The sequence below is a fragment of the Sturnus vulgaris genome, chromosome 21 (genome assembly GCF_052056855.1).
Source record: "Sturnus vulgaris isolate bStuVul1 chromosome 21, bStuVul1.hap1, whole genome shotgun sequence".
NCBI lineage: Eukaryota > Metazoa > Chordata > Aves > Passeriformes > Sturnidae > Sturnus > Sturnus vulgaris.
In genome coordinates, this window is record NC_142263.1 from 6,294,237 (window position 1) to 6,314,019 (window position 19,783).

The 19,783-nt window shown below is 44.2% G+C and overlaps 1 protein-coding gene across 6 annotated transcripts in view; it reads right to left on the reverse strand.

Moving 5' to 3' along the window:
- Window positions 1-19,783, reverse strand: part of CUX1 (cut like homeobox 1) — a 266,427-nt gene that overhangs the window by 12,473 nt on the left and 234,171 nt on the right. For 3 of the 6 annotated variants that reach the window (XM_088177067.1, XM_088177066.1, XM_014876437.2), the window contains one exon: window positions 17,591-18,446. The exons of 1 other annotated variant lie outside the window; for it this stretch is intronic. In XM_088177067.1, the coding sequence (XP_088033193.1) occupies window positions 17,744-18,446 (703 nt within the window). In that variant the 3' untranslated portion in view covers window positions 17,591-17,743. Of the gene's footprint in view, window positions 1-17,590; window positions 18,447-19,783 lie in introns of those variants that run through there. 2 more of the 6 variants (XM_088177068.1, XM_088177065.1) reach the window with 1 other exon arrangement.

The window sequence follows — 19,783 nt, forward strand, 5'->3', positions numbered from 1 at the left end:
AAACTTTCAGTTTAGAGCCATTCCTCTTCCCATGTTATTCAGAAGGACCAAGCCTCACTGCAGGGAAGGAGAAGTGGCACATGCTTTGAACACAACATACGGATTTATTTTTTCCTCCTCTGCATATTTACATTTTAGAGCCCCCAGTAAAAGACTCAGGATGGAGCAGTAGTTGTGCTAAAGGCACATCCCACTGGAGGTCAGTATTTCTCCAGGAATGGGGAATCCCTGCCTGCTCCAAAACATGGGTGGCCTGATGCAAAATATTTGCATCAACAAGGTTTGGAAAAAAGAAAACCTCTTCCCTACGGTTAATTATTCAATTGGCTGTCTTTTTAAATTGCATTAAAATCTAATTGGGAAGCTTTGCTGGCCAAACATGGGCTGGGGGCCCCAGTTCTGCACAAAGCACTGCTGAGCATCCTGTCCAGGGTTCACACAGGGGGGTTACCTGGGCAGGACGTGTTCCCTGGCCTCCTACCCTGCCCAAAAATCCCCTGCAGAGCTGAACTTTGGAGCTTGCAGAAGGAGACCCAGGCCTTGCATCTCTCTCTTAAATGATCTTTTTGGCTTCTGAGTTACATGGACTGAGTTTTTTAATTTAAAAGAAGAAAGGGTCACCAAAGAAACAGAGCTCTCAGTTTTAAAGGAATCTGCATCCTTCCTTCCCTTAGGTTTCACTTGGCCAGTCCCCTACAAACCATCCATGAAAGCAGCAAAGGCTGGAACCCTGTCTGACACTGACAGCAGCCAAACACACAGAGCTTCCCTCTCATCTCCCTGTCAGTGTCACTCCCCACAGATGGTTTTTGGTGTTTTTTTTTTAATCATAACTTTCTCCTTTCACAGGGGCCGTGGCCACCCTCGAGCTCGTCCCTTGTGTGCCAGTGACTCTTCACCTGCAGCAGCAGGAGCAGGGCTCTGCCAGGCAGGCAGGGAGCTCAGGCTTTGGGAATCTGCTTTTGTCTTCCCTGAGCTGCAGAGCCCTGGCTCTGACCCCTCAGATGTGCAAACACCTCAAAGGCTGGGGAGAGAAGAGCTGCAGAAGGGAACGGGAGAAAGAAGGTGAAAGTGGGAAAAGTGGGTTTTAAACCACGTGTCTTTAGCCTCAAACTCTGCCAGCTCTGGCTTTTAAAAAGCCAGGCCTGACATGGCCATGGCCTGATGAAGGAAAGGGCAGAAGTGCAGGCACTGGGCAGCCCCACACTGGCAGAAGCTCCAGTGCCACCCTGGCACAGACAGAGCTGGTTCCCCCTTGTCTGATGCACAGAAAATCAGAAGCTGAGAGTGGACTATTCCCATCCCTGGGAGTGCTCAAGGCCAGGCTGGATGGGGCTCTGAGCAGCCTGGTCCAGTGGAAGCTGTCCCTGCCCATGGTGATGTTAAAGGTTCCCTTCCAACCCAAACCATTGAGTAATTCTATGATATCTTGCCAAACACTGAATGAATACTCAGAAAGAGCCTCTGCTCCAAGAAAATGCTCTAAAGAAATGCCTCTTCTGGGAATTCTGTGTGCCCAAGGGGCACAGCCATGGATGACACAGCCATGGGATGAATGTTTCTGGAAATAACACCAAGGATCTGTATGGACAGGCCGTGGTGGGACACAAAGGTGCCTCACGCAGTGAAGAAACAAAACCCAAACTGAGAATAAAAGATTGACACGAGTCTCACACTTCTTTGGTTGTGAACAGCCCTGTCAGTCTCTTGCCATTCCAAAGCTGCAGGATAAATGCCTGAAGTGATTATTGAAGAAGGCAGTCCTGGAGCCCCAGCCCCAGGCTGGTGGGGAGCAGAGCCTGGCAGATGCAGGGGCTCACTGGGAGTGCCCCCGAGCCCAGGGCTGCCACTGAGCAGCAGCAACTCTGACTCCTGCAACAAGCCCCAGCAACTGGGCTCCCTTGGCAAATCATCCAAAATAAACAGCATCTGTTTTCACAGATGGAGAAAATTAAGACATACTAGCAACTTAGTTTGAAGTTATAAGGCCAGACATAAATAAATGAGAGGCAATCTTTCCATAAGATGGTGGTTTGATTACTGAGGATACAGACAGATGAAGAAATCACCTTGGGGTGAGATAGGCTGCAACTTGCTACACATCCATGGGGCTGGGGGAACTGCTCATGTGGATCCTCAGAGCCCTGAGGAAATGAGAGGTGAGTGGTGTAGCTGAAAGGATTGGGCTAGGAGCACACACATGGGCAGTTATGGCAAATTAGCTGATGCTCTGCAAGTTCACACCCTCATTTACCTCGTGCAACTTTTTAATCTCCCTCCATTTACTGTCTGGCCTCCCTGAATTCACATAACTGTTTAAAAAAAAAAAGAAAACAAGCTGAGAAGCGATGTGGCACACTCTCTTTGAAAAGTCAACTGAAGTGCACTGAAAGCCACTACTTCAAAGGTTTGAAGTCTATTTTATTGACTGGAAGGAAGATGATGGTATGATAAGTAAACCTTGGAGTGCCTTGGCACGCAGGCTCAAAGCTGGAGACTCACTCAACACAAACAGGGGTGTCTGAGAGTGCCAGGGCGAGGAGCAGAAGCCAAAGAAAGAAGCAGGAAACTGAGTCTGCCACGGACCCTTTGATTTTTCCAGCTCTTTCACCTTTCCCTATGTTGGGCCACTCCAGTTCATGACTGGACAGTTACATCCAAGTTGAAATTATTGTTCTTCTCCATGAAGAAAAAAAGTGCCAAGACTTCTTGGCATCCCTCTCCAGGAGCCTTTTCAAGCCAACAAAGTCTTACCTCTGGCTCTGCCCGATGCCAGAGCTCCCAAGGTTTACACATAAACTCAGGCCCAATTTCAGGCTCTTGAAACACTTGGCATTTAGCTTTTTGAGGAAGTCTGGAAAAGGCTGTTATTGCCCAAAGTCCTGCTCCCCTTCCAGGAGAAGCAAGGGGAGATGACTCGACCTTGACCCTGTGCTTTGTAGCTGGAGGGATGAGGAGCACACGGTCCAAACTCTGCACATCCAACCCTGGATGCACAAGAAGATTTTCTCTGTCTTCTCTTCTGGTCTGTGAAGATGCCAAGGCAGAAAGATCTGAGCCAAAACCCTTCCCACAGCAGGAAGGTTGTCAAAGGCCTTTCACCATTGTACAGCTCGATGGTTCCAGTTCTGCCTTGACCTTTTCATGGTGAGGGACAACATTTCTGCCTGGCCCAGAGTGGGTGGGAGTCACTCAATCTGCTTCAACTTCATGCAAAGCCTTTTCCTTGGAGCCACCACTGCTGGGAGCTGTCAGCAGGCTGAGAAACAGGACAAGGAGGCAGGGAGTGACTGAATATTTCATTCTACAAGTCAGCAGAGCCCTGTCTGTGGACTCTGAGGTGCAAATCTGCTCAGAGGTAAAGGCTGAAGAGCAGGTTGTAGTGCAAAAGCCCAGCTGAGCCATCTGCTGAGGTGCAGCTCACCTCCCATGAGGCAATGAAAAATCAGTGTTATTCAAAAGGACTGTACTGTTCCAAAAATGTCCCCAGAGTCAATAAAGATAGTGAAGATCAAGTGCTCCAGAGATCTCACCAATACAACAGAAACACAAAAGATCTGGGCTCTTGGGACATTTTAAAGCAACTTTGTAGATATCTCCAGGGAGGGAGGAAAGGTCAGTCAAGACCTCCAAGAGCCCCTGGGTAGCCAGAATGCCTGGATTATTAATCTGGGAATCATCTGAGCCTGCAATGCTGCTTCTGGGCTGACCTGGTCCATCTTACCTGCTATGAGGGCATTCTCTGATCAGACCCTCTGCAGGGCTTCTGAAAGGGCAGGAAAAGCAGGGAGAGGATGGAAAGAAAGGAATGATGAAACCTCTGAAAGCCGGCTGTAAGTTCTAGCACAATCTCCCTGGTCTCCACAAGCAAATATCAGGCCTGGAAAAGCTCCAGGAGTGCAGAGATGAGATTTCTCTGCAGATACAGACTTGTAAGAGTAGACATTAAGACCATCAGTGAGGTCTTTCAGGGATGACACAGAAGATGAGCAGCCCCAGACAGCAAGGGCTTGGATTGGCACCAGGGAAGGCAGCAAGAACAGCCCAACTCAGTTTTACTTTCAAGTGCTGCCAAAGAGACAAGAGAAAACAGAGACAGGTAGAGAGCAGGTGATGCCCAACACCCTGAGAGCAACATCTGAGACTTCAACTGCCCGAGTGACAAAGGCTTGGGAGCACAGGGAAAAGCCCTCTCAGCCCAGCTGCCACACTCATTCCAAAATACCAGAACCCTTCTCTGAGCCTCAGTGCCCTCAGGACCAGCTTGGAAAATGGCCCTGGAGATGAGAGAAGGAGCCACCAAACTGCAGCAAGACAGGACAAGGGGTGATGGTTTCCAAACAAAGGAGGGCTGATTCAGGTGAGTTCTAAGGAAGAAATTTTTTTAATGATGAGGGTGGGGAGGTCCTGGCACAGGGTGCCCAGGGAAGCTGTGGCTGCCCCTGGATCCCTGGCAGTGTCCCAGGCCAGGCTGGATGGGGCTTGGAGCAGCCTGGGACAGTGGAAGGTGTCCTTTAAAGTCCCTTCCAACCCAAACCATTCCATGACTCTCTGGGGCTCCCTCCCACCTCTCTGGGTTTCTCTGCCAGTTGCTGCCAGAAGAGGTGCAGGCAAGATTTCTTCTGCCTCCTCTGCTTTTCTCCCTTTCTTTTCATATTGAGGGCCTGCTGGGAAGGGAAGGTTTGAAGGATTTCTCCTTTCCCTTCCTCCTGGCCCAGCCACTCCAAAATAAACAGCCCCCAGCAAAGAAACCCAGTACTGCTTAATAAATTCACCCTGTAAGGAGAGAGATTTCATACAAGAAGGGATTATTTCCAAGGGTACTAAGATAATTACATGGGTAACTTGGAAGAGTTCAAGCAAACAGTTTGAATTTTCTTATCAGTTTCCCATAGCTTGAAGCAAAAAGAAAATAAAATGCTCTGCTGTAATCAAATCATGTTTTCTGAAGCCCTCTGTTGGCAAGTACACAATTCCTTCACCACTTCCACTAGAACACAAATACTGGGAAGAAAATGACAGCATTTCCAAATGGAAAGAAATTGGGCTCAAGAGCACCAGGTCAGCCACTCACAGCTTCCCACCTGGTGGGAACATGATGCCATGTGAAAAAATATTCCTTTTCCCACTGAAATCAAACTGGCTCTGACTGATGGTGGAGCAGGAGCACAGCCAGGACCTTGGCACTGAGGTGTGAACTGACTCCTGCTCCCAAGGACTTTTCCCACCAATCCAGCAAACCCCTGTAACATTTCCTGGGCAAACCTCACCCAGCCAGCCCCAGCAGCAGCTCTGTCCCAGCAGGAACTCGCAGTGATGTCCCAGTTCAAACCAGTAAAGGTCTCTGGGAACACACAGCTTACACTTCTTCCAAAAAGAGAGAATGTTGACATCCTTTTGAAGGGCTGCCCCCATAAATCTAGAAGATCCAACTATCTCCATAGAAGACCATAAATGTCTGCTCCTGACCTCTCAGATGCTTCCTTGTGGTTTGGGTTGCCTTCCTAACTTCCCAAAATTAACTTTTTGAGATTCAGGCTTGAGAGAACAGCCTGGCTTTATCCCAAGAAGCAAAATTCTGAGCTACTGTGAACCTTCTCCAGGTCAGTGCTTTCTCAAGTTCCACACACCCTTTGCTTTATGACCACGTGTGGCATTTTAGGAGTTTCATGCTGATACCACCTGAAGAAAAGTGCAGGTTACAAATACACAAATTAACCTACCTGAGGCATAGCATTTTAAAAGCCTAGCTGTTTAGCATCAAGTTTAAAAAAATTAGGATTATACACAATAATACCATTTATAGCAATCAACAGTTGGACTAGTTATTAAAAGAGAAGGAGAAAAAAAAAGTGTTAAACCATAAACCTTTCCATTCTGTGGAACAACCTGCCACAGATGCTTCAAAACCAGAAAATGAACATTTGTCATGAAATGAAGGCATTCAAGCAGCATTTTTAATACATTTTGAGGAGAATTCCCCCATGCCTGCAGAACTAAAGATGGCAAAGACACAACATGGAGCTGGACAAAGTGCCACCCTCACTGGGGTGGGAAATCCCAGCCCTGCTCTGCAAATATCCATCCTGGCCCTCCAAAACTCCCATTCCACAGGAAACTCCTGGAGGGGGAACACGACAGCCTGGTAGGAGAAAAATGTCAGGGATGTGTTGCAGGAGATGGTGGAAATCAAAGTAGGTCCCCCAAAATAACCTTCAATTCATAAAAAAACAGACATAAACACACCAGGGAAAACAGAGCACCCAGGTAAGCACAGACACACACACACATCCTCTACCTGACACCCAGAGCATCCAAAAATTATTTCTTCCACTACTTCCAAACTCCTCACTCTGTAAATCCTGAGAGTATTTATAGGAACATCCCATAAGGCATTAAATGAGGAATTAATTTTCCTATAAAGGATATGCAAAAATAAACAGTGAACCAAATATCTGGAAAATTTTTTGACATTTTCATTTTTGAATCTAAAGCATTTCCAACCTCAGGTAACTGACTTATTTTTCCTTTTTAATTATTTGATACTTTGCTGTGGTGCTCAAAACAATCCCCCTTGGTGGTCTCAGACCTCAAATATGTATTTTCTGTCTGTGAAGCTGGGTGCCCACTTCACACTGACTGCTGCAGGAATGGCCACACTTGGATTTCACTGAGCATTTTGGACATCTAACAGTTCAATATTTAAAGTATTGGAAACACACACACACTCCCCATAGGAACTGATACACAAAAAGTAAATTTTCCTCCCCTGGCCAAACACAAATCCCACCAAACCATCCCTGTGATCCCTCTGGGCATCACCAGAACCAGAAGCACAATGTAAATGTTTGCTGCTTGGACTCAGGTCTCACCTCAATAAAAGACAGCCCACGCGGAATTGTGTTTGTATAAAAGATATTTACTTCAATTATCACACCTAGGGTGCTAGTGAATAATAATAATAATACATCGTGTGAGTTTCATACAGTGATATTGCTTCTCCATATCATATAGGGACCGTTGTACAGTGCTGAGAACAAACATTTTATGGCTAAACCAAACAAAGACAGAAACAATGCCGTCTGCTGACGAGGGAGCGCTGCCCTGCACTGCCAGCCAGATAAACTCTTACTTTTTATGTTTAAACAAATACCAAGAAATAAAATGTTACAAAAGATGAGTCACAGCAACACAATGTGGGCTTCTCAAAGCTACTTGTACAAAAAAAATGACACTTTTTTTTTTTTTTTGGTCAATTGGGTCTTTGTGAGGATCTTTTTTTTTTTTTTCTTTTTTCTTTTTTAAAATCCGTGATTGTGAATATAACAAACAAGCTCTAAAAACATCTAAGACTTAGTGCGTTACAGAAAAAATATAAAATACTGCTAAAAATGTAAGACACCACAATACACTGGGGTAAAAACTGAGCTTATTATTAAAAAAAAAAAAAAAAGTTCTCAGGAAAAAGTACACCACTTTCTGTTCGAGTTCATCTTGTGCTGTGTTAGTAGTCGGGGCATTTCCAAGGTCTGCCCATTCTCATGGCAAGTAGTTATTGCACAAATGCAAAGAGTTAATTTTTTAATTAAAAAAAAAATAAAAATGAAAAGGGACATGAGGGAAACAATTTAAAAAAAAAAAAAAAAAGAAAAGAAGAAAAAAAAAAGAACATCCCCCCCTCCCCAGCCTCCATCTGCTTTGGGATCGACGTCCAAATTCGTACGTGTGACATTCTCACAGCATTTCCAGCAAGGAATGGGAGAAAACGCTTTTCACCACAGAAATGCATAGAGTATTCCGAGAGGAACAACCTTTTGTTTGGCAGAGCTGATCCAACACTTACACTAGGGCGTTTTTAACTCTGATTTTCACTTTCCTTTTGGACTACACCAGAAGGAAAATGAACCTGACGTGGGAAATTCACCAGATGTTTTTGGGTTTTTTTTGTTTTTTTTTTTAGTGGGACACCCTCGAAAGGCAAAGTGCAAATTTGCTTCCCAAGCCACAGGAGTGGTGCTGCTGTGCCCTGCAGTGCCAGCACCTTCCCCTCTGCCCATGCCAGGGGGGAGCTGGCACTGGCTCCTGGCCCCTGCCCCTGGGACACGCTGGGGTTGGGGGCTGCAGTCTGGTTTTTCTGCTGCTCCCCAGGGCCACCTCGCCAGGGAAAAGCCTGTGTGAACACACCTCGAGCCGGCAGCAAAGCTGAACCACCCCTCTGTGCCACAGAAAATGCACAACGTGGATTTCCAGAGCTCACACCAGGAAAAGTTGCTGCTGCACAAGGTGAATTATTATTTTTTGCCATTTAAAATTTTTTTTTTTCCTCGACCGAATTTTGAATGAGAAGGAAATTAGCTCTGAATTCAGAAAGTCAAACATATGCCAACAAAGATGAACATCACAGGAAACCAGTCTCTCATTTTAAATGAACACTTGTGAGTTAATTGCAATGTGCTCTGACCAGGGGCTCTGCATCTTTAGCAAATTCTCAGTAGAGGCTCTAGGAGGCTCAGGGTATTTTCTCTCTCTGTATATTTTAAGTCTCTTCTCTCACAACTGAGGCTTCTTATTCTCAGTCCTAAATTATTTTAAAAACTATTTAAATAATATTATTTATTAGGCATTTAGATAAAATACTTTTTTTTTCTTAAAAAAAAAAAAGAAAAAGATTGCTCTAGAAAACACAACAGGGGCACAATGATATGGATACTAAAAGCCAACACCACCTGCTCCATCTCTAGGATTTCCCAAGCTTTCTCCAACATCCATTTGGGGGACAGCAACCTGGTCTAGTGGAAGATGTCCCTGCCCACGGCAGGGGGTTGGAACAGGATGAGCTTTAAGTTCCCTTCCAACCCAAACTAATGATATGTAAATATTCCTGTTGTGTTTACATCCAAGAAAAAAAAAACCAACAAACCTCGACAAAAAAAGAAGAAATTGTTAAAAATTAATCTCATAAATAGTAAAATATTAGATTGTTGTCCTAATCACAAACCACCTCTGTGTGTTTCACCTTCTGATGCTGCAGAGAGAGCGAGCTCGGGGAGGGCTGGGGGGAGCCTGTTCTGCACAAAAACCAAATCCTGACTGGAATGACTGGACAGTGCCCCAGAGCAGGCAGAGGCAGCAGGGCCCTGGGATGGCCCTGGGGACAGCAGCTGTGACTGATGGCACCGAGGAGCTGCCACGGCTGAGGGGCACCGGGGGGTTCTCGCACACCCCAGACCTGCGAGGCTGAGCCCGACGAGCACCAGGCTGGGTGATGGCCGAGTCCTGCCCACAACTGCTGGAACAAACCCACAGGGATGAGGGATTTTCCTTCCCCCCCCCAGGAATGTGAATTCTCCTGAAGCAGAGCTTGTCCTGGCTGGCTGTGGGACAGGAACCCCCACCCCAGACACGGACCCAGAGTTTCTATTGCACAAAAACTCCTCACACAGGGCTGGGAGCCAGTGCTGGGACACTGGGATGCTCCAGCAGTGTTTGCTCCCCACTCTAAAAAAAAAAAAAAAAAAAAGGAAAAGCGGCTGGGAATGCTGCAAGCCAGACCACTGTGCTTTAGATTATTCTCCACGAAGAGATTAGGAAATAAGGCACATAGCTTTCCAAGTAGAGAAAGTGAAAGAGTAAATTTCACTAAAGACTTAATGGGAAATGTGGCAACATACAGGATTTTGATGATATGCCTATGGAGTGAAAATAAAATCATTTCAAGCTCGACTAAAATCTTTCTCCCACAGAAAAAAAGGAATGACCCATGAACTCCATCTCTCTAGAGAAAGTGAGAAGGAAATGGAAGCCCTGATCAAGGAAAAGGAAAAGTACAATGCAGATGTGACCTTGCTTATTCCCCACGCTCCTGCTTCCCAAACCAGATGCTCAAGTACTCCCTGTATCACCTGCACCAGCATCCAGAGGTAACCAGATACTTTGGAAACACTTTTAAAGCTAGTAATAACTTACCCACATATAAATAACACATCAAAACAGCACAAAGGGTCCAACACAAGCTAATAAAAGCCAGGGAAGTCTGATTGAAAGACTGATTGCAAAAATATTTTTCCTAGTTATTTGGAGACAAGATTGTACTTCAGAGCAAGTCAAGTGCCAAGTTTTATTTATTCTCTTGAAAGCACAGACACTCGCCTTCCAAGAGGAGCTGCCTAACAGAAAATTTCCACCTCATTCCTACAAATACTTGAATTTTCAGCTAAGGGAGTGCAAGGCTGAGCTGCTTGCTTTAATTCCATACTTGGCTCGAATTTACTTAATTAGCTGGTTTTGTGATTGTTTTAAATATGTCTTTACTGTCCACTGTACATTGATAAAGGAGAGACCACCAGACATGTGCAAATATCTGGGATAGGAACTTCCTGCAGGAAGCCAAACCTCCTTTACAGTTCCTTGGCTCTTGCACATCTCAGACCCTTGGGATAATTTTTATGTATTCTGAGCATGATCTTCCCCATCCTCATTAGTTAAACCCAGGCATCTCCAGCAGCCTGGTCTCTTCAGTGGCTAATCCCCTCTTTACAGCAGGGAATGCAGCTGACAAGTGGGGAATGGCATCCTCTGCCCATTAAAATACATATTGGTTTTAAGCCCTCGCTCACCTACATCCCAAATGATTTCACAAATTTGGCTGCAGCAATACTGCTGCACCATTAAGACCAAGCACACAAATGCTAAATACACAGAGGGGCTTTTCCATCCTGGAATGATGCACAGAGACCCATTTAACAACTCCCAAAATTGCATATTAATTACCCACATGGACTCAAGAGAACACAACTCTTGTTCTTGCTGTCAAGAGAGAGGCTGTGCTGTTGTGACACTACCAGGAATTACACAGGAACTGTGCAAAAATCAGGTGTGGCACCACAACAGCAGGAAATTCCGGGCATGACTCTCCATTTCCAAAGAACTTTGGATGAAGATTGTACCATGTATTACAAATATCTCTGGAATTCAAACAGAAAGCCAAAGACACCACCTCACAGGGATGTTCACTTTGCTGCACTGGTCCTGCACTGTTTTTTTTGTGGTTAAGGATTCAGTTGCTCTCTGCACTCAGCTGGTTCAAAGTCCAAAGAAACTGATCTGATGTGATGAAACCAACAGTTTTAATAATAGGAAATCTACAGAACTGTGGCTAAAATCTCCCAACACCACTCTGAGTAAAGCAAGCTTGAAACTGGCAGAATTGACCTTTTACAGAAGAGCTGGACAAGGAAAAAAATACAATAATCTTATTAGTTTTTTAAAAGGAGGCATTTCCTTTTAATGCACTTTAGTGCCAGAAGATGTTTGTGAAGAACAATGACAATCAAGGCCAGGAATCCCATCGGTTTTTTTTCCATTCACAAGGGTTGTAGAACCACAAATTTCACAGAGAGCCAAGAATTTTGGGATGGATATGGATGCCCAGGTGTTGGGAAAAGCAGGTCCTGAATTGTACAGAGGATGCTGGTGAGGGGCTCACTAATGAAGTTCAATGAATGACTTTCTTCAGCTGGAATAATGACCTTATAACTAATAACTGCTATTAAATATGCCACAGTACCACTTGGCTGGGGGGAAAATCATCCCTGAGGACAGAGATGGCACCACTTACACACCTGTTTTTAAGGCTTTCTCAAAACATAAGTGCACAGGCCTAATGCTAATCTTCTCCAAAAGGATACATTTCATGTTCAGAGCATAAAACCATTTTATCCTTGCATATTAATAGGGTAGGGTATAGTCCACGACCTGGTCATGTAGGACAAATCCATCCCTAGGCATGGCATAAAGAGCTTTTCTTGCTATAAAGTCCATTATTAACTATATATGGCATAGTCAATATATCCTATAGAAGAGATGGGGAGGAAAGAAGAAATTGGTGAAATTATATCTCTACATTTTAGAGCTCAAATCTATGTGAAGGAGACGGGGACTGCTACACCCCTTTTGAACTACAAAGGTTATATCAGAAAAGAAATTCAGATCTTGTGCTTCCCTTGCCAGTGATTCTCCTTGCAATTTAAAACCAGACTTTAAACTGCTGGGGCAGGGAGGGGAAGGTCTTTCCTTTGTATAGAATTTTTAAATTCTCAGAAAAGTTGATTGTATATGCAACACAAAGAAAATTCTGATGTTCACAGAGCAGAAAGGGGAAGGCAGAACAACATAGGAATCAACCCAGTCCTGCTTTGCCAATGTTTTATCCATGTGAGTTAAATTTAGGGATAAAAGGCTAAAACCAGCTGGTCACTCTAGGGCCAAAACTGCTACACACTCCTGGGAAAGGCCTGACTTGGTTTTAGGGAATGTTAAATCCAGTCCCCACCTAAGAACCAACTTTCCTCCTTCTCCTCTTGCTTCTGAGTCTCCCAGAGGAGCTCGGCCACAGTCGGTGGCTGAGACAGAGAACATCCACTGGGTGAAGAGGAAAGCAGAGAATTTCAGAAACTCCTTTGTAGGAAGAGACACAAATGAAGCAAAAATAGTGCCCTCCATGTGCAGGTTAAAAATGTCACCACTCCACTTTCAGTCTGTAACAAACTGCCAAGCTACTGATCTCTCACAACCCTGCTAAAGGCACAGATTACTGCGGCATTTCAACTGAAATAAAACATTTTGGATCCAAGTGCAAAGCGTCCAAACCCAATTACTTTTTTTGTGTATTCTCATAATTTCTATATGGTCAAAATGTGATTTTTTTTCCCTCTTTATTACCTGCCCCGTTTTTGCCAGGGCCATTCTTATTCATAAAAGCTTTAAGAACACTGGAAATTATTAATTTTAAAATGGGAGATGACAGACTTCTGATGGCAGCTGTGCTTGTAGGGACTGCAACCACTGTTAGCATTTTCCTTATTTTATCACATTAATTTGTCACGTGTCACTCAATCCTATTTTATGTCAATTTATCAGCTTTGCAGTTTGAATTACCATCAGAATGATTAACTTCTCCAACTTACTATTTCTCCTGTTAAAGGACTGAAAAATAGTGACTTTTAAGTAATTGGATTGGAAAATATTGCATAGAATTCTGTGGTGTTCATGGTCATGGTGTTCATGATTGCTCTACACCAATCCCATATCAACAAGTTACATAAAAATAATGCAGAGATCTTTTAGCTAATGAGAAAGGCACATACTTTTTTCTTTTTAACTGTAATATAGATCTTTCCTATTACAGCAAGGAGTTTATTACCTAAGGACTCACTAATTCATGATATGGGCAGAGTGCACTGATATGGGTTCCTTTAAAGGGTGGCTCTATTTATAGGCATTTCACTGATGAATAAATAAAATGGTCAAATTTTATGGCATCAAAAGCAACTGCAATTAAATGCATTTCTGTCAATAAACATCTGCAATGCTTTTGTCTGAAATCTGTATCCTGAAAAATGGAAGTGTATCGACAATCCCACTGCATGACCCTTCTGCCACGGGATACTCTTTCCTGGCTTTTAGCAAACAAAGCACTGCACTTTTTTTTTTCCTTCCCTAATCATCCAGAGAGAAAAACCAACAATTTAACTGCAATATAAACGTATTTCTATTAAAACAGCCCTGGCCCTTCATGCACAGCGTTGGTAAGAGCATGGAACTGGAAACAGAGAGAGAAAATAAAATGCTTTCAAAGAACCTCAGGAAAAACAGACTCTGGCATGATGGATTTCCTGAAAACTGCCTGTGCTTTTATCCATCAGGAAAAGAAATGTCAGCAACGAGGGCTCTGCTGCCCTGTGAGATGAGCCCCATGTCACACCTTTCACACATTCCCTTCCCTGGAATCAGCACCCAAGGGATGACAGCCACCATGCTGCTCTTTGGCATTTCTTGTCCTTCAACTTTTTATCCTTTGAATTAAGTTAAAAAAAAAAAAAAAAAAAAAAAAGGTATTCCAAAGCACATTTTCCTCCCAAGGGTGAGTTCCAAATTGATCCCAACTATTGCTCACACCCTGCAGTGTAAGTTCAGCCTCTAAACTGGGGGGCCTTGGCCAGAAACACCAGCAGGTAACTCATGTCCAACCCGAGAACCTCAGCAGTAGTTCAACTAATCCATCCTACTTTCCACTGAACAGAAAAGCAGCTGTAACCTTGGCTAAACACCAGGACAAAGCCCGGGAGCATCTCTGAGCTCCAGGTCTGAGGGTGCTCCTCGGCCCCTGCCCTCGAACCAGGGGGCACCAAGGGACCCAAAGGGACTCCGGGCAGGGGATCACCCCAACAGCATCTCAGCAGGCTAATCCACATTCAACACAGATCATTAAATATGAAACAGCAAAAGGAGCTAAGCCATTAATAAAGTGCCAAAAATATAGGAAATACTGACAGCATTTTATTTGATTAATTTTATAATAGATCCCAATGACAACGCTTGGCAGGATGGAGTGACTTCTGACTTCTGAACGCTGTCTTTATCCAGCAAAATTACATGACTCAAATGGAATAATGGAGCTTAGAATTAACAGTTAGTGTTATGAAAGAAAGATTTCCTCTAGGGCAAGCTACAGATATGCTTTTAAAAAATCATTACAGCATTAAAAACTGGGCGGACACTAAAGAATCCTAAAGAACTAGTGGAAACCTGAAAAGCAAACCAAAAATAAACAGGAAAAAAAAAAAAAAAAAAGAAGATATGTTTCAAGGCACTTACGTATTGCTTATTAAGAAGAGAGATTGACCTTAAGTGCTGCATTTGCGTGCGACCTGTGAATACAGTTCTGCTGCCGTACAGTGCAGCCAGAGCTCTCAGTAAGCATCATGGAATGCAATCAGATAGACACAGGCACAAGAATAGTTTGGGGAATATTAACTTAAAAAAAAAAAACAAATAAAATCATCCAACAGAAAAAAAACCCCTCACTATGGAGAAAGCCGAGAGTAACCACTTGACTGCATCCAGCACCTGGGTCTCAAATCAGCAGACAAGGACAGTAGGAACAGACTGGCAAGTGTATTGCCTAGAATTAATTAAAAAAACCCAACCTGAACCAAACAACAACAAAGAAAAAAAAAAAAAATAATTAAAGAACCTAAGAAAATATCTGCATCTCCTGGGCAGAAGTTTTGCTCTTGGCTGGAGATGCAGCTCGTCGTGACTTGTACTAAGGTATGTGAACTCCTACCAGGACGTTTATCCACGGAGCTGTGCTTTGGAAGTCAGAGCAGGACACTGGGCAGGTACAGAGAGGTCACCCTTGGCTTCACCCCCTTCCCACGCACTGGCCACACTCCTGGTGGGAAGTCAGGAGTGCTCCCACCACACCCTGGTGTCTGTCACTGCCAATTGTCCCTCAGCTCATCACAGAAAGGGGCAGCTGCTCTCTCTCTGCTCCTCAGCTTTAGTTTCATCACGAGTCCCCAGTTACCCAAGGAGGAATCCTGAAACAGCTATAGCAGTGAAAATCAGAAATAAATCCCTGCCTTTCAGCCTCCTAGAGCCTTCTTTCCTTAGTCATGAGAAGGATGGATTTTAGTGTACTGATTCTTAAATTTGTGAAAACTTGAGCTAAGTGCTGCTGTCGCATGTTAAGAGACTGTAAATGAAATACATAAGTTCTAAAACATCATGCAAGAAATGTGGTTTCACATCTTACAGTCAAAAATCCTACTAATGAATTAATACAAGCACACTGAGGTGTAATATTGGGAACATACCTTTAAAGTCGGAACTCCTCTCCCCCATCCCTCCCTCCCCCAAAATCAGAAAAGTAATATTAATTAAACTTAAGAAGTAATGAATGCACCATTAAAGTGTCATCAAAAAGATGCTGACCTAAGACAAAAGTTCAATGATACACAATACGGTCAAAAAAGTCTTCAATCAATAATATACAGTATGACAACTACATCTTGTAAATTATACCCAATACTGCCGGCAGTCTATCCCTCTAAAGAATATTTGCCCCCTTTCATCCCTTCCTAACAATCAGATAATAAAATACAGCACCTATAAATAAGCAAAAAAAAATTATATATATATATATTTATATATATATATATATTCCGAAATCATCTATTGTTAGTTTTAAAGATATGGCAATAAAGGAGTCTAAATTAGCAAACTTGTAGAAGCCATAACTGATAAAACAGCTTATTGAAAAAAGGTGGCAGTAATGCACTCTATGTGTGCACAAGTACGTAAGAAAATACACAGACGTATAAAATTGCACGCACACACCCACGCACACACATCCTTCCACACACCTCTATGCTCACGCATATACATATAGACAACAGGAGGAGTTAGAGACAAGTTAGAATTGGATTTGTACTTTGATCAGCCCTAACCTGTGCATAAAATAATGGGGAAAGGCTGCATTTCTGCAGGGCAGAACGGGCCGGACTGGGATTCGAGAGCACGAAGGTTTTGGTTTCGAGCTTGGGCTGCTTCCACCCCGGTAAGAGCCCGTCTGGTCATTGCCATGTACTCTTTATCCACGCAAAAAAAAAAAGGAGCTTCCCACAACTAAAACGTATTTAAAATCAGTGCTCGTGGTGGGAAGAGAGTCAGTAAATGGCCACCAACAGCAGGAAAAGGGCTGGGTCTGCGGCAGCTCCAGTCCCTCTTAGTGGTGTGTGACAGCAATCGGACACGTGAACTGCATTGCCAAGGATTCCAGGTGAGCTGAATGGTCGGGATACGGGCTAGGCCCCCAAGAGCAGGCTGAAATGTTACTGGCCAACGTTTTTTGGAGCGATCTGGCTTTGCTGAAAGGAAATCCTGTACACTACAAACCAAGTGAAATGATCAAGTACATGCTGCTTCTAAGTTGTCTCCTAAACCTCCCAGATATGAGGTCTGATCAGCGTGCTCTGTGGTTAGAGGTTAAAAAGCAGATTATAAAATACCTAGATTCAGATTTTTTTTTTTTGTCCTGATTTGGCCTAAAATGGAGTGTATTAAACAAATTCTGGGCTGCAAAAGACCAGAATCAGTTAAAGCTATGAAACAATGTGCACTACGTGTCAATATTCTATTTCACTTACAAGAAAACACTAAGTCAGCTACCACAAATTAAGATATTTTCCTGATGTGACTTTTTTTTGTTTTGTTAAAAAATATGTGGAGTAAATGTGTTTTTTTTTAATTCAAAGTTTCAAACAACAAGATTCTTTTCTTTTCTTGAAAATATGTAGGAATCCAAACTAGTGTGTTTAGAGTCGGTTGACTGTGCAATCTCTTAGTGGCAACTGAACAGCTACAAAAAACTTTCTTTTTTTTTCTTTTTCTTGAAAAATCTCCCCTTTTTTCCTGGTTTAAGAAGATAATAGTGTATTATCGCTCTGTAGCCATTAGATGGCAGATAAAAAGCCCCCTTTTAATATGTGGGTTTGATTTTTTTTTTAAGATTTTTTTTTTTAGTTTTTTTTTTTTCCTGTTTTTCATTTTTTTAAAGCCCCACACCAAAGAGGAGGGCACAAGGCAAAGCTGTATGAGTTATTCCAGAAATTGTGGAAATCACTTAGGGCAATAATAAAAACACTTCAGGGTACAAAAAAGCTTGACTACACATTTCAGTTTTCTTCCTCGAAAACACAAACATAAATTGGGCTTAACGCTCCTTTTTTTTTTTTCTTTTTTTTTTGTTTTTTTTTTTCTTTTTTTTTTGATTTCTATATGCACCTTGGCCTATGGCGTTTTTGCCCTGTGGCCCGCAGGGCGGTTAAGTGCGAACACAATAAAACCAGTAGAGGTCCAGTTTGACTTCCCAGCTCTCCCGAGTTGGGCCAGTTTAATCTCAAAACTCCCACTCCACGGCCTCCTCCCGACTGGCGGCCTTCTCCAAGCGGTGGATGATGTTGTTCAAGTTGGCCGCTTTCTTTTTCCTCAGGGAGCTGTCTCGCGTGTTCCTGGAGCTCGCCGCCTCCGAGAAGCCGAACAAGCTCTGCAGAGAGTTGGCTTTCTGCGAGCCTGCGGCCGGCGTCGAGCTCGTACTTGGCACACTGGAGATTTTCTCTGAACTTTCTTTTGACTTGTAGGAGCTCTCCCCCGTAAGGACTGAGGTGGAGGCAGCTGAGGTAGAGGCATCCCCTTCCGTGGCAGAGTTTGGCAGTGTCTCCGTTGCGTCTCCCGGGCGCGGCGGTGCCGGCGGGGAGCTCTGGCGCGGCGCTCTGAGCCGGCCCTCGTCGTCGGTGTCCTCCAGGCCCTCGGGCTCCGCTCTCTCCGAGGGCCTGGCGCCTCGCAGTGCCTCTTCCCCCGCCTCGAGAGCCGGCTCGGCGGGCCCTCCCTGAGACTTGGCGGCCGCGCTGCTCAACTCGTCCGCCTCCGGGCCGCTCGGCTTCCCGTCGGGAGGGCCCTCGGCGTCCACGCCGTCGCAGCTGTCCCCCTCGGAGCTGTGGGCCGCCCTGCTGCTCCTGGCCGAAGGGGAGTCGCTCGAGCCGGCCTGGCTCTGGCTCCCGGCTTGGATCTCCTCGATGAACAGCTCCCGGCGGATGCGGGACCTAGGAGACAGGGGACACGGATGTGAGACTGCTGGGGCGGCAAGGAGATGCCCACCTGCACTAAAGGTGCCCTTCTGTGGAATCACTAAGGCTTGAAAAGACTTCTGAGATCATGGACCCCACTAAAAATGCCCTTCTGTGGAATCACTAAGGCTGGAAAAGACTTCCAAGTCCAATTTCCAACCAAGTACCACCAAACTCTACCACCAAGCGCTGCGTTGACTCGTTGTTTGAATGCTTCCAGGGGTGGTGATTCCACCACTTCCCTGGTGAGAAGTTAGTATTTGTAACAAAAAATATGAATATGGTTTTAGGAGATCTGGAATAAAGTGGATTGTAAAGACAAAATAATTCAGATTTCTACCAGAAATGAGCCAGTCTGCGTAAACAAAGAATAAACCAGGAAAAAGCTGGACAAGCCCCCTGGTGCTCCTGGACAGTGAGGAGAAATTAAGATGAAACCAAGCCCATTGTACTGAAAGCACAGTGAGAAAGCCCAGCCTGTGACAGGCTGCCAGTCTATGAGCTAGTCTGCCTTTTGCCTCGTTTTTTATCTAAAAAGTCAATTTCACAACATGAATAGTGACAAGCCAAGCAGTGCCTTTCATAGGAATGACTGCACTCCATGTGTGGGTAGAATTGCCTGGTGTTCAAGGATACCCCAAACCTCTGCCATTTAACTCAGGCCTTCCTCCTTCTTCCTTCTCTGTTTAGGAGTTCCCAAAATCCTCACAAGTACAGAAAAGTTTATGGAAAACCTTAGGGTCTGGGCTAACCCCTTCTCTGTCCTGCTGCATCCATGGGAGAAGTGATGAACACCATTTAAGTCCTAATTTATAACCAAGAGGGAGCCTCAATGATCTGGGGTCAGGGATGAGACCACAGATCTGGGGAAAACTTATTATTTTTCAGAGCAAAGATAAAAAACTCTTCGTTTCAGCCACAGGGAACTACCAAGGGGCCTGCAAGCCACAAGTGAAACGCTGTCCCAGCTGTAAGGATTTTCTATTTTTCCTTAACTGTGCTATGGAAGACAGCACACAATAGAAAAACATTCAGCTAAACAGAGAACACCACCTGAATACTGCTTTTGAAGCTAATGATCTTATTGACTTACTTGAAATGCAACAGAGTATTTCAGTAGTACTCGCTGACTCCACACTTCTGAAGGATTTAGGGGGTCTGTAATTTTCCCTAGGAGAATATTATTCACCTAACAGAAGCCCACAGGTGCTAACATTAATTTTCTATTACCATTAACTGCACGCATCCTGCAACATCGATTATCAGGCTCTATTTATGCCTAAAATCTCCCTGCATGGACATTGATCCAGAAC